Consider the following 13,590-nt stretch of genomic DNA (forward strand, 5'->3'; position numbering starts at 1 on the left):
GACAGATAGGGGAAGGCATGCACAAATTCAGGTCATGCTGCTGGTTTTTTTTTTTTTTTTCCTGAAGAAAGCAGGAATCGCATGCTGTAAAGAGAGAAAATAATCGACCGTCCAAGGCAAGCAGCCAGGCTGTGAGTGTGCAAAGGGAACGTCATTTGCGGGGGAAAGGTGGGAAGGACTCCTTTTATGAAAAGAACGGTTGTTTCCTTATGCCAAGGCCAGGGTGAAGGTGATTCCTCTTTTGTAGTCACTGTATCCCCTTAAAGGATGGCCTAACGTGAAGATTCTCCCTTTCCTCCTTCTGTCTCCCAGCGTAGCTCCCGGGTGTACCGATTCGCTGTAAGGTGGTTTCTCCTTCAGCCTGCAGTGCAGCAACAGGTTTACGAGAAACGCCCTTGAGCAACCGAGCCTTCGCCACTCCTCCCCCATTCCGGAGGGTATGTCTTTAAGAAGGCGGGAAGGGGGGGGGACAGCTCCATGCGGTTTGACATACCTCTGGCCACTCCCCCCCCCTCAGACCCGGTCTTGTCTTCGCAAGGCATCTTTCTTGCTTCCCTCCTCCTTGCTCCATGAGCAGTCCGGCCTCTGATTGGCTCCTGCTGGTGCAAGAGGCGGGGTCGCGTCTGAGCCGGAGTGAGGGGGGGGGAGGAGATAAAAAAAATCTCCCTCTTTCCACAACGTTCCAACGGGCAGAGCGGTAGGAAAATGATCGCCCGCGTTCCAATGGGGAAGTGCAGGGTCCCGGTTGATCCCGGATGCCGTCGGAGGTGGCTGCGTTGCTGAGCTGAAGATCTGCGGCTTCTGCTTCGGGAGGCCGCGCGGGGTGAGTTTCTCAGGCGGCGGCGGCGGCGGCGGCGGCGGCAGCAGCAGCCCCAGCAACGTCGACCCGGCGAAGAGCTGCTGGAGGTTCCGGCAACAGCGACGACCGCACCGCCCCCGAGTTTGCAGCGTGTTTGGAAAATGTGGCCGCGAGCAGTCCTCCGGCAGCGGTAGCGTTTGCTGCTCCGACAACGCCGTTTCCCTCTTTCAGACGCCTCCTGTCCTCTCGCCCTGGCGTGTGAAACAGCCCTCGGTGCGAGACCCGTTTCCTTCTGCTTCGAGTGAGTTGAAAAAATTAGACTTCCTGATGCCTGCGGATCCTGAGCAGCATAAAAACAGCTCTCTTGGCGGCTGATTCTTTGCATTTTGCGGGACGGACCGGATGACATTTTCAACGTTGTTGGTGGTTCGGCTGTTTCGATTTTAAGGTGCTTATTTGGGAAAGGTTTCCATTCCTGGACGGCTTCTCTTCCAGCTGATTGCTTTTGGCTGTAGGTCTGGCTTTGGAGGGGCTCTGGGAAATCATGGGGCTACCTGCCTTGGAGTTTAGTGACTGCTGTTTGGACAGCCCCCAGTTCCGAGAAAGGCTAAAGTCTCACGAAGCTGAGCTGGACAAGACTAACAAGTTCATCAAGGAGCTGATCAAGGATGGAAAGGCACTCATTGTGGCCCTTAAAAGTGAGTGGCAGGTCGTCTGTGAATCTGTATTAGGTGTGCCTTAGTTTAAAAGAAACCTTGGATCCGATCAGACATTACTAAGGTTGAAAGAACTGTGTGCAGCCTTACCTGGGAAAACAAACATGGGTGGGGAAACACACACATGCAAGCATGGAGTAGATTGAGTAGAAAGCGTAACATGGGGAAAAAAAATCTGGCAGTTTAATAATGTATCAAGCTGTAATTCTAGCAAGGGAGTTTATGGTCCAGTAATTTATGAATACATTTATCTTAGCACCAAAGGTTCACAGAGGTCAGAGAAAGTTGCATTGGATAAAAAGGCTGATGGTAGATTTCAGGCTTTTTACCTTGACTGGGTAGTTTCCAGACATACGTGTTATCTGTCACTTCCTTGTCTGTAGCCCAGTGATCATTTATGAAAATGAAAGGCCTTGGGGTAAATCATTTGTCACTAAGAGCTGAGCTTTGTAGGTTGGATTGTTTTGCTTAAGCAATTGCTTTTACAGTATTGCAATCTTTGCTGCTTAGTAGAGGTGCCTCTCCCATTTAGAGCCCTGTAATTACAAAATGTTATTGAGGAATAGAGGAAGAAAGCCTAGGAAAATACACTACACACTGTCACCGTTTTTACTCCCAAAACCATTCAGTTATTCTCTTGGTCAGTCTTGCTACTGAATTGCTAAAGATAGGAAGCAGAACAATAAATTATTTATCGTATCATCAGTCATCAATAAATGATTTAAATCATTTGATTTCTGGATGAATTATTATTGAGGGAGGGAGGCCAAGAGGTTGTTCTGTCCTTTGCCACTGGTGTGGAAATGTGTATTTTGTTTCCTCAAGCATACTTCCTGCAGTTGAAGTGATACTCAGCCCTGATTCCCAAACATTTGAACTAAAATAAGTTTTGCTGTGACTTTTCCCTTTCCCTTTTAAAAATCTAGCAGAATTTAAATTCCTTTTTTGGAAATGCAAAGTTATGTGCAGGTTTACAAAAATAAATCTAAAGGGTACCTACGTAGTTTATTCTGCAGAGCTGATAAGCTGTGTGTGTGTGTGTGTGTGTGTGTGAGTGAGTGAGAGAGAGAGAGAGAGAGAGAGAGAGAGAGAGAGAGAGAGAGAGAGTGCTATAGCATGCGGTGTTTGCTTTTCATTTTTTGTAAGCCAAAGGCAAATAACTGAACCCCTATAATGAACTATTTAAAGTTAAATGGGCTAAATAAGTCTTCTTCAGTTTATCTGTCTCATGTGATATTTGTGTTTAATTGTCATTGATGATGGATAGATAATATTTGCCTTCTTAGGTATGGATCTCTACCTAAAGCTTTTGTATAAAAGGTCAAGTGATGAAATTTTCCTTTGAAATAAAGCCTGAATTGGTAAGCTGGCACATTGAAGCCCCCTAGTCTCAAGATATAAATCATTAAGTTCTAAGAGATTTAAAGCTAGCAAAACGCCGGATGTTGGAAAGATGTCCCAGAGTTTTAAAAGTGAGAGTTAGTGCATGATTCACTTTTTAGAAGAGGCTGACAAGAATAGTTGTTATATAATGGTCTATAGCAGGGGTATCAAACTGCCGGCCCGCAGGCTGGATGTGTCACGCGGAAGCCACACCCATCCCATTGCCGGCAATGGCAAAACTGTCCCCATACATTGCACGACGTCACGTGACATCGCGGGTTTGACATGTCTGGTCTATAGTCTATTAAGGGAGTGGGCATCATGTATATTTCTAAATAAATTACCAATACTTAGTGGGTATTGACAATGTGACAAGTGCCAGTAGCTTGTCACTGTAGTAGGATAAGACAACTTAGTGGTTGGAGATCAACACCCATATGGAGTACACTAAGCTTCCTAGAAAATAGGGGAGTGGAAGACCAAAATGGGTAGAAGGCATCTGGTTGCCTATCCATACTATGATTACTTGACCTTGACGGATTTTTATTTTTATTGAATTTATACCCTGACCTTTACTCCAGAAGCTTAAGATATTTCACATGATTCCTTTCATTTCCTTTTCTCTCTCTCAAAACTCTTGTGAGCTAGATTATATTGAGAGATAATGATTGGATAAAGTTAACCAGTGAGTATCATTGTAACCGAAGATTGGAACCTAACTCTTTCCAATCCAGTATATAGTATTGTGGGGGGTATGATAGCTCAGTGGTTAAAGACTCTGAGCTTGTCAGATGGCCACCCAGCTTCAAGACCTGAGCTCCGCATGATGGGGTGAGCTCCCGTTACTTGCCCCAGGTCCTGCCCATCTAGCAGGTCGAAATCATGCAAATGTAAGTAGATTAATAGGTACCACTTTGGTGGGAAGGTAACACTGTTCTGTGGTCTTCGGCTATAGTCATGTTGGCCAGGTGACCACAAAAATGTCTCTGGACAAGGCTGGCTTCCTCCGCTAAGAAACAAAGATGAGCACCACCCTGTAGAGTTGGACATGACTGGACAGGGGAAATCTTTACTTTTATCTTAATATAATACTGTACTGGATTTGATTGCACTCCAGGTATTTCCCCCCTGTTTTTATTCTGTATAGTGGCACTGATATGTCTTACCCTTGATATTTGAACAGTTTCATAAATGGGAGAGAAACAGAAGCATGTTTGCATTTAACTTGTGCTTCGAGATTTGCTACCTACGCACAGAGCAGGATCAAATTGTGAAGCAGGAAAATTTCTCTATAGGTCGAGTGTCATTTTTGGGTCTACTGTTTTCACATGATATGTGCTTTGCTTCTCATTGCTGCATTTATTGAAGTCCCGTAGAGCTCTACCTTTTCTCATTTCTGTGGATTGCCTTCCACGTTGGCCAAGAGGGCTGTGCAAATTCTTTGAAAGAGATGCCTTACAAAACATAGAAGCTTGTTCAAGGCATTATTTTTGAATATGCTGAAACAGCTGCTTTTTTTTTCCGATTCACACCACTGATTAGCAAGCTGCTCCTGCTGCGTTTGCAAGCATGTCCATGAATAGCCACAGCTCCAGTGCAGTCTGAAACATTTTTTTGTTTAAAGACTTGCTATATCCCTGATCAATAGAATTTGCTTTACCATCTTTTTTCCCATGTCTGAAAAACACATTATACAACATGTAATAGTTGTCTAAAAATATAACAAAGATGTCAAGTGGTCTATTTAGGACACGTGCAGGCGTTACTCTTTGCCATAGTGATTTTATTCATCTACATTGGACCAATCTTATTGATGTGATTAGTCTTGGTTATATATATTCATTATGACTTGGTTTGAGTTAACCTATGATTTTGTATGACTTAGAAGGTTGGTAGTGTAATAAATGCAGCAAATAAATATGAGAACATATTTAGCTTCCTTCAAAACTCATGTGCTTTTATTGTAGTTGCAAGAAAGAGTTCCAAAATGTTCCCTTCTATTTGAGATTAATCTCACTATCAGTTTTGTATGACTGCAGATAAACAGTGATTAATCTGAAACATGTCAAATGTTAAAGAATTGTTTATGCATTACATGTATAACCTGCTTTTGCTTTGGGAAATCGAGGCAACAGGTAGTATCCTTCCTCTTCCCCCCTTTATTTTTTTATTTTAATCTTTGCAGTACCTCTGTGAGGAAGGTTAGGTTGAAAGAGAAGGACTGACTTAAAGTCATCCAGTGAACTTCACAATAATTGGATTTTAAAACTTGGCTCTACATTCTGTGTAAAACCAAGTGCAGTTTAGGGCCTGAATAGTACATTAAATTGTGGATAATCTAAAAAAGGAGCATCTCTTCTGCTTTTCTTAGAGCCATGCTGGCAGGGAGATGAACAGTGTTGACTATATACTGGTGTAGGCTTTGATGGCAGGTATCTGTTGGGCAGTGTTATGCTTAAGAGTTGAAGTGTTTATAAAATATGTATTGAAATGTTAGTTAATTAACGTAACAGGAATTGTAAGAAATCATCTGTAAACAATATGAGATTATGGGATGATGGTAAATAGTATTGTAGAATAGCATAAATGGTTAGGGAACTCTGGGTGTTGAACTTCACACATCTTCAGGCTGCCAAGGTTGAGAAACACTGATCTAAGAAGATAAGGGGCAGGTGGATGGCTGGAGTTGGAGACGTGATATGAAAAATACCATAGCCATGAAGCACTCATCAGGGAACGGCTTGGCAACTCAGCAGTTCTCTTATACCATTTACGCTTCTTGGGAAGCAGCTTTATCAGAATGTGTTTAATTTCATTTCAACCTTTTTGTTTTGGACCCTGCCTAGCTATGCTAGAAGAATCTTTCTTCCCTCTCGGCTGGGGTTCCTTTGGGACAAAATGTTGTGTTGACAGATACCAAGATGCTGCCACATGATATGATACTGCCTTCCCACTTCACACACCAGCTTAGGAGCTTCACATGCCTTAACTTATTTTTGTCTCCATTTACATGCATTGCATTGCTCTGCTCATCCCAAATGAAGGCAGCTGGCTAGATTATTCGTGGCCTGTATATCTTGGGGTTGCAGTTACAAGATTTCTCAGGCGTGCGCAGCTGTAGCTGTGGATTTTCATGTATGACCCTTCCTCCCACATAGGGGTCAAGATGCACTTTGAAATCCCTTCATGGAGGTATTAATCAGAATCTCCTTTGAACTTGTCCTTTTATATGTTTGAATGGAGAATAGTTGTCCACAATTTTGCCAGACTGTGATTGGTTATAATAGCAACCTTTATCATTTTCCCCATTTAAAACTGATTTAAAATGAGGATTTTATTCTCAGATAAGCTGTGATATTCAAAATTCCTTTCATAGTTAGACATAGTAACAGTATATAAAGCGACCGTATTTGGCAGATGAGTTTGGAACTTTAACAATGTTATAAGCATCTGTTATATTGTAATTCTTCCCATTAGAATATGTTAGAATAAATACTCTCTTACTTAGGGCGATATTTAGAGAGCATCCTTCCTAAACTTTTTATTGATCTCCTTAATTTGGCAAATATGGCCAAGACCTAGTGGTGATAATTGGGAGCTTTGAATGTTTGTATGGGATTGCAAATCAGGACTCAAAGGATATAATAATTTAAATCAGGTATCAACCACTCTGCTACTAGCATCTGTTAAAAATGCTGTTTATTATTTGATTTGCATGTCCAGAATTTCCTTTCTTTAGGTTCTGACTTGTGGTAAGGTATATACTTTCAAGAATGCATGAGATAATTGTGATTGTTCTCAACCTATGTAACTTTTGACATGACATGACCTAATCCCCACACAAATTGCGTAGCACCACCAATTTAGTCTAGAGAACTAGAGAAAGTTGAATGAAGCTCTAGAAAGGAGCTGTGATTGGAAAAAGACCATTACGTTTACATTTTACTTTGATCATTTGTGCCATTATTAATTGCCTCATATTTTTTATCAACCATTATCAAACAGCAGAACCATAATTTTGCTACCAACAGCTGCTATATAGTGCATTCAGGCTTGACTGAACTTTATGTTCTATGGTTATTATGACGTTCTTGTAAAATAAGGCTGGCGAAAAGGACAAAGCAAATAGCATTTTATTTTTTTAATGCTTAAGTGCATTAATAAATATTTTGATGCTGTCATGCATTTGCTCATTACAGTATTCCTAAGAAAAAGATTTTGTTGTGGTTAGATTAATAACTGTAGCCATTTGAGTTTCTGTAAGTTCAGCGTGCATAAAACAAAGTACAGTATAATAAAAATTGAGATTTAAGTAACAGGAAAGATATAAATAACAAATAAAAAGAAATATGGATATTTTATTGTTATAAGTCCAGGTCTTTTTGAAAACAAATTAATATTGCTATAAGCACAAGTTTTTTGAGAACAAATTAATATAAATACAATGGGTAAGGAATATTATTTTTTCAAGTCAACACCTATAATAAACAATGTTTCCTTAAACATCCCTTTCTTCCAAGATTGTGTTCAAATCAGTTCCCAATAAAATGAAGTTTAGCGTAATTAACATGTAATAGATAATTTGCTTATTAAAAAAAGTCATGGTATTGCATTTGAATTAAAGGATATTATGCTTTATTAAGCCGTAAGGTTTCATAATAAAAAGCAGACTTTGAATAAAGGACATGCCGTGTGGCAACATTTTTGCATTCTTTTTTTGCTTCCATTTATCATTTCCTTGATACTCCAAGTGGCCTGTTCTTTGTCAACACATATCCCTCTCTTCTTTTTCTTATAAATGGCATGTGTAAATTATTCAGGAGAATTTGCAAAGCTCTAGCTTCAAGTTAGACACAAAATGAAATATGGATAGTGGGTGTGTAAGGTTAATGGATATAACAAGCGACAGCAAAGAAAGATCTTTTTTAAACAAACTTGATCAGTATAAGGGCCACGTCAGACATTGTAAACTGGGCTCTGAAGCGTCTTCTTGTCAAAGAGATGTTGAGTCACATTAACACACATTGCATAATTTTTCTCAAGGACTTGTAAATCAATTTGGAGAAGTTACCAGTTTAAAGAAATTAGCCAAAGCTGCTTTGCTCAGAGATGCCCATTTATGCAGCATTTGGTGTCTACTGGTACTTTTAAAAATCTGCTGCATAAAGGATCTGCAAGTGCCAATTTGACAATTTTCTTGCATGTCACAATGTGTGCATTGAACAGTTTGGAATGTGTTGAAAAGGAGAACAATAACTTGGCTTGGCTTCTACCAAAAAATGCTATATTGGATGTTTGTCCAAGAATTACATATCTGGTTTTGGCTCCAATGCTCTGAGTTAATAGATTAAACACAATCATCATCTTCTATCAATTAGTGTAAGTCTACTCTCAGTACTAAATGACAAGTCAAAACAGTCTTCATCTCTCTTTGTAGCTGTATGGTAAGCACTTGCCAATTAAAAATGCTTTAAAAAGTTTTGTTAAGGGTTTTACTTATGAATATCTGCAACAGATATTGTGCTTTCTGAAATAATACTTTCTTTCTTTCCTTCCTTCCTTCCTTCCTTCCTTCCTTCCTTCCTTCCTTCCTTCCTTCCTTCCTTCTTTCTTTCTTTCTTTTTTCTTTCTCCTCCTCCTCCTCCTCCTCCTCCTCCTCCTCCTCCTCCTCCTCCTCCTCCTCCTCCTCCTCCTCCTCCTCCTCCTCCCCCGCCTTCCCAGAGGTTCTTTGAGATCATCTAGGTTGACAATTGGTAGCTCCCTGTGATTCACTCAAATAAATTCATGGCTGAGTTGGATTGACAGAGTCCAGGTCTAACCACCACATTAGTCTAAACACGGACCTCAGAAAAAAGATTGCTGGCCAAACTAAGTCTAAAAAAGAAAGAGAAATGAATTAGGAAAATAGTATGGGAAAACCAGGTAAAGGAATAGAGCAATTTAAGAAAGGAGTCAGACATTGTAGAGAATAAAGAAGATGACCCTTGCAGTGATTGACCAGATTCATTATGAAAGCAACAAAGAGAAAAAATATGGATTAAGTCCAGCCTTCCCAGGATTAGGGGAGGAGGCACAGCACAATCAAGTTTGAAAAATTATGTTATTATAGTTACGCTCAAAGGCAGTTTTAGCCTTTTAGGGGGGTTGATTTTTGATCTGGTCTACTGGTGGGACTGACATATATGGCTAAAAAAAGGTAGAAGTAGGTTATAGGAAGTCTCAGTATTTTTGATACACAACTATCTCTCTTTGCCATGAGCAGTAGTTGCCGCGATAAATATGGGATATAGCCTTCCTTATCTTGTTGGGTACCTTGATAATGTAGATTGTTAAGCAGGAAAGCAAAACCTGGGGTGAATCTGGCAATTCTCTATGGACGTACAACATACCATACTCTTCAGGTTAGTGGCTTTAATCCAAAGGGAGTCATGTTGTCTGTCAGTTAATTTCCAAGCTATGATGTTTCTTTGAAGCAGTTCATTTTCAAATCCCATATTATCATACATTTTGACATTGTTAGCTTTGTGTTTGTCTGTTATAAACTGTGGTTTTTTATTTCTTATTTATTAACTTTATATAGTTGCCTCTCTCACGCTTTATCATGTAGGGGCAATCAGTGCTTTTTGATTCTCTATCATAGACATAATTTACTATAGCCTCTTTCTGATAGGTCATACCTTGAGAAGTAAAGGGCAGGTTTCTGTGTGGGCCACATAGAATCCAATTATCTGTCATTCTTATGTGATCAACAGATTTTAGCAATCAATAAAACTGTTGATTTGAGTAGTAACACCATTTAAAAAAAGATAATTGGGGAAAAAATCTTGTGGCGTAGGTGTAATGACCTTATCTTATTGTAATATTCAATTTGTCCTTTCATGTCCATGTGGGAATATTTCATACAGTGAACAAATGACAGAGAAAGTTACGCCACCCTTTTAGTATAACCTTTCATGGATTATCCCAAAAGGTGCTTTTTCCAAAAGGCAACTGAACTTTCTTGGGCTTTTTTTCCTTTGAAAATGTTTCTTAGATGAGAAGTGAAACATTTTCAAAACATGAAAACCTGGTTGCCTTTTGGAAAAAGCACCTTTGGGACAACCATGACCTGGATGATTGAGAATCTCCATAGACTTTCAGGGATTAGGATCAGTTTCTCCAGACTCATGAACAATAGCTTAACCCAGCAGCAAAAGCTATCTACCGTATATCAATCACTATACCTTGTTGTTTCTGTTATTGTGTATATTGATATATGTCTCTCTTTCTACAGCTTATAACCCCCCTCCCCCAAGCTTGTTACTCTGTGTGTAAGATGCACTGCCTTCTTTTATTTTATCTTCTGAGAACATTGATAGGGTGGGAAGAAAAAGGCCGGGAGTGGCAGGGAAGAATGGGGTGTGATAAACATAGGCAGGGTGATCAAAGAATGTCTTAGAGATTGTATTTACAACCTCATACATATTTGTAAGCCTTTGTTTATGATACTTTATCCCTAACCTTCGGGTCAAGTATTTGGAACTGAAATACAGTGAAAAAATAGTGTTAGGCCTGGGAATAACCATGTTAGACAGTGATGGATTGGTAGCTGGGGGCTTGTATATTATCAACCATTTAATTGCAGCATGAGTTCTAGAGTCAAATTCAAGATCAATTACATAATTTTTTGAGGCCGGGAGAGTGGGACATGTCTTCATTTTCTTAATAAAAACAAATGGACACACTATTCATTTCTTATGGGTAAGGAAGTAAATACCAGATGGCAGAAATAAGATCTTACTTAAAAAATGGCTTCATATCCTTCCATACAAGGAACTGAAGCAGGATGGCATTTCATGCCTAATTAAACTTTAGGAGCCCTATTTTATGATTAGCAGTTCCTGTTGTGTGTACAAGAATAATTTATTAATTGCCAAGAACTGAGGGATTCCACAGAAATAACCATATAAGCCAAAACAATAATGTTTCTTATAGCTTCTTAACTATTCCATATATTTAAATGGACCAGGACCTACTTCACAAGAGCTGGTTATTAAATAGAATTTTTTAAAGGGAAGGAATCCTCTTAAATCCTTTGTTGTGGAACTCAAGGTAAAATTTTCATGAAATTCTCAGATAGTCACCCTGTTATCACTAACCATCCATACCTACCTCCTTACCTTTAGTGAAGTTGCTGCATTATTTGCGATCAAACTCAGAAGAAAAAAAACACGTTCTTGAAAGTTAAGATCAAAAAGCCAAGCAGTGTAAAAGTCTGCAGTGGGTAGATCACAGCTCAAAGTAACATTAAGTTCTCCAGCACTGCAGATGGATAATCCACTCAGTGGGTTGAGACTGTATTTCCTGCCCAATCAGATCAGTCAGCCAAAGTTGCCACGCCCGTCCTGGACCACAACTTCCCAGTCTTGACTGATCTGGCCCAGAAGATAGACGTCTCAACTTTGGCTTCTAGGCAAGTATAGTCTCTCCCATTGGGGGATTATTTCTACTGTAGCTAGGATTTTTAGCTTAAGCTAGTTGGAATTAAGCAGGTTATTTTAATTGAATACTCAAAAAATTTCTAACTGAAACTTAGACCCCCAAAGGGGATTTTTTCCCTTGTAAGGAAGGGAGGGAGGCTCTTAGAATCCTCCCTGTCCCAATTCCCTCCCCCTCTGTTACCCACGTCGGACGGGTTTTCCTTTTAACATACGTTAGTGCCGGGGAGTGAAAAGGGCACGTGCGCGGGGAGGAAACGCCAGGGACGCTGGTGGGCGGCGCTAATCATCTGGGGAAGCGAGTCGCCGTTTTTTAACTCACCGGGCGATCTCTTAGAGTTTCAAAAGAGCCGCCATTGCAGGGGCAGCTCAGCGCACGCGCGGCCTTTGTCTTCCTCATGCACATGGGTCTGCGAACAAGGAGGGCTACTGAGCATGCGCGGCAGCCATTTTAGCCCATCTTGGGCATGGAACAACAGCGGAACCTGTCACAGTCGACACAGAGGCTGAGCCAACATTCGCCGAAAAGGTAACCACTCAACACCGCATACCATGCCCGACCATGTTCCTAAACACAATAAGGAAACAGTGGGCAACGCCAAGCCCTAGAAAAAGAATTCAACAGAGCCCAGAAAAGGGCCAGAATTGAAAATAGGCAGAGTGGGGGGATAGGCCCCGAACTACCGCTGGGACTCCCTTCATCCCTACGGGGTGTTTGGTCAATGGGGAACTCATCACAGTCCCAGACAGAGGGTGGGACAGGCGAATTCTCATCGCTCTCCCGATCCCCCTCCCCACGGAGGGTACAAGAAACCCCGATGACCACGCTAACCACAGCACCAGCAGGGTCGCAGACAATGGTTACTCCTCCTGCACTGACGGGGGATCTGCTAGCTACCCTAATAGCGCAGGCAGTAGACTGGGCATTTGAGGCCAGGGCTCAGACATCCAAAGCCAAGCCTCTAGGACTTAGAGCGAGGCATCGGGAGGAAACGGAGGATCATCAGGATCTCTCCTCCCTCTCAGACTTGTTGGTCTCCGAGGAAGCTTACCTGGACCAGCCAAGTACGTCACAGGGGATTCAAATGTCCGAGGAGGAGGAGGACAACTCACCTCAAGGGCTGTCCTTCAGCGGCCTGTTTAACCCCTCTCTTTTTGTTACCATTCTGCGCAAGGCGGAGGCCACAGCCCATCTTGGGCATGGAACAACAGCGGAACCTGTCACAGTCGACACGGAGGCTGAGCCAACGTTCGCCGAAAAGGTAACCACTCAACACCGCATACCATGCCCGACCATGTTCCTAAACACAATAAGGAAACAGTGGGCAACGCCAACCTCCCTACCGCTTCCTAGCAATGCGGAGAGGAAGCTATTTAACGTGGCAAGGGAGCTAGAGGGAACCTTGGAAGTGCTGGTGGTGGACGAGCCCATAGGACCCCTGATATTGGACACGGCCATATCAGGAGATTTTGCTGAGGCTCTTAAAGCTGAGGACTGAAAGAGTGAGTCCAACTACAGGAGAACGCACCAGGCAATAGCTTGGGCTACCAGGGCGACCACCTCCGCATCCTTTTTCACCAGAGCCACACTATGTTCGCTCCGTGAGTTACAGGGCCGGGTTCCCATGGAGGACGTACGTACTCACCAGGAACTCAGCAAAATGGTAGCAGCCACGGAGTATGCATCGGACGCAACACTCTTAGCGACCAAGTTTTCAACCAAGGTAATGGCAACAAACAACACGAGCAGGCGCCTCCTCTGGCTAAAGAACTGGCAGGCTGATACCAAATCCAAGTGGAAGCTGGCTTCGGCCCCGTATCAAGGGGCGAAGCTATTTGGTGAGGCGCTAACGCCTTACCTTACAGAGAACAAAGACAAGCGCAAGGTCCTTAAACACATACTTAAAAGGCAGGACAAGAGACCCGGTTCCTGGGAAAGGAAGCAATCCTTTCGTACGGAAACCAGGGTCAACTACTTTCAAAATTCCCAACCCTTCCAGGCTAGACAGGATAGGGAAAGACAGGGAGACAGACAGAACACAAGACATAGACAGACACAGGGAAGACGGCCCTTTCGGGGGAACAACCGCTCCTTCCGCTGTACCAGATGACTCCCACTCAGACCTTCCCATAGGGGGCAGACTAGCAGGGTTTGCCCCCCAGTGGGAAGAGACCACCACGGACGTATGGGTCAGAGACACCATACGTCACGGCC

At 42.1% G+C, this 13,590-nt stretch overlaps 1 protein-coding gene across 5 annotated transcripts in view; it reads left to right on the forward strand.

The window, feature by feature from the left end:
• The first annotated feature begins 612 nt into the window (after positions 1-612).
• Positions 613-13,590, forward strand: part of ARHGAP26 (Rho GTPase activating protein 26) — a 266,440-nt gene continuing 253,462 nt past the window's right edge. For 4 of the 5 annotated variants that reach the window (XM_039351429.1, XM_039351447.1, XM_039351437.1 and 1 more), the window contains exon 1: positions 1,344-1,497. In XM_039351429.1, coding sequence (XP_039207363.1) covers positions 1,344-1,497 — 154 coding nt within the window. Of the gene's footprint in view, positions 1,498-13,590 lie in introns of all 5 variants that reach the window. The other variant, XM_039351466.1, reaches the window with a different exon arrangement.

The sequence above is a fragment of the Crotalus tigris genome, unplaced genomic scaffold, assembly GCF_016545835.1.
Source record: "Crotalus tigris isolate CLP2741 ecotype Arizona unplaced genomic scaffold, ASM1654583v1 scf7180000017568.12009008, whole genome shotgun sequence".
Classification (NCBI taxonomy): Eukaryota; Metazoa; Chordata; class Lepidosauria; order Squamata; family Viperidae; genus Crotalus; species Crotalus tigris.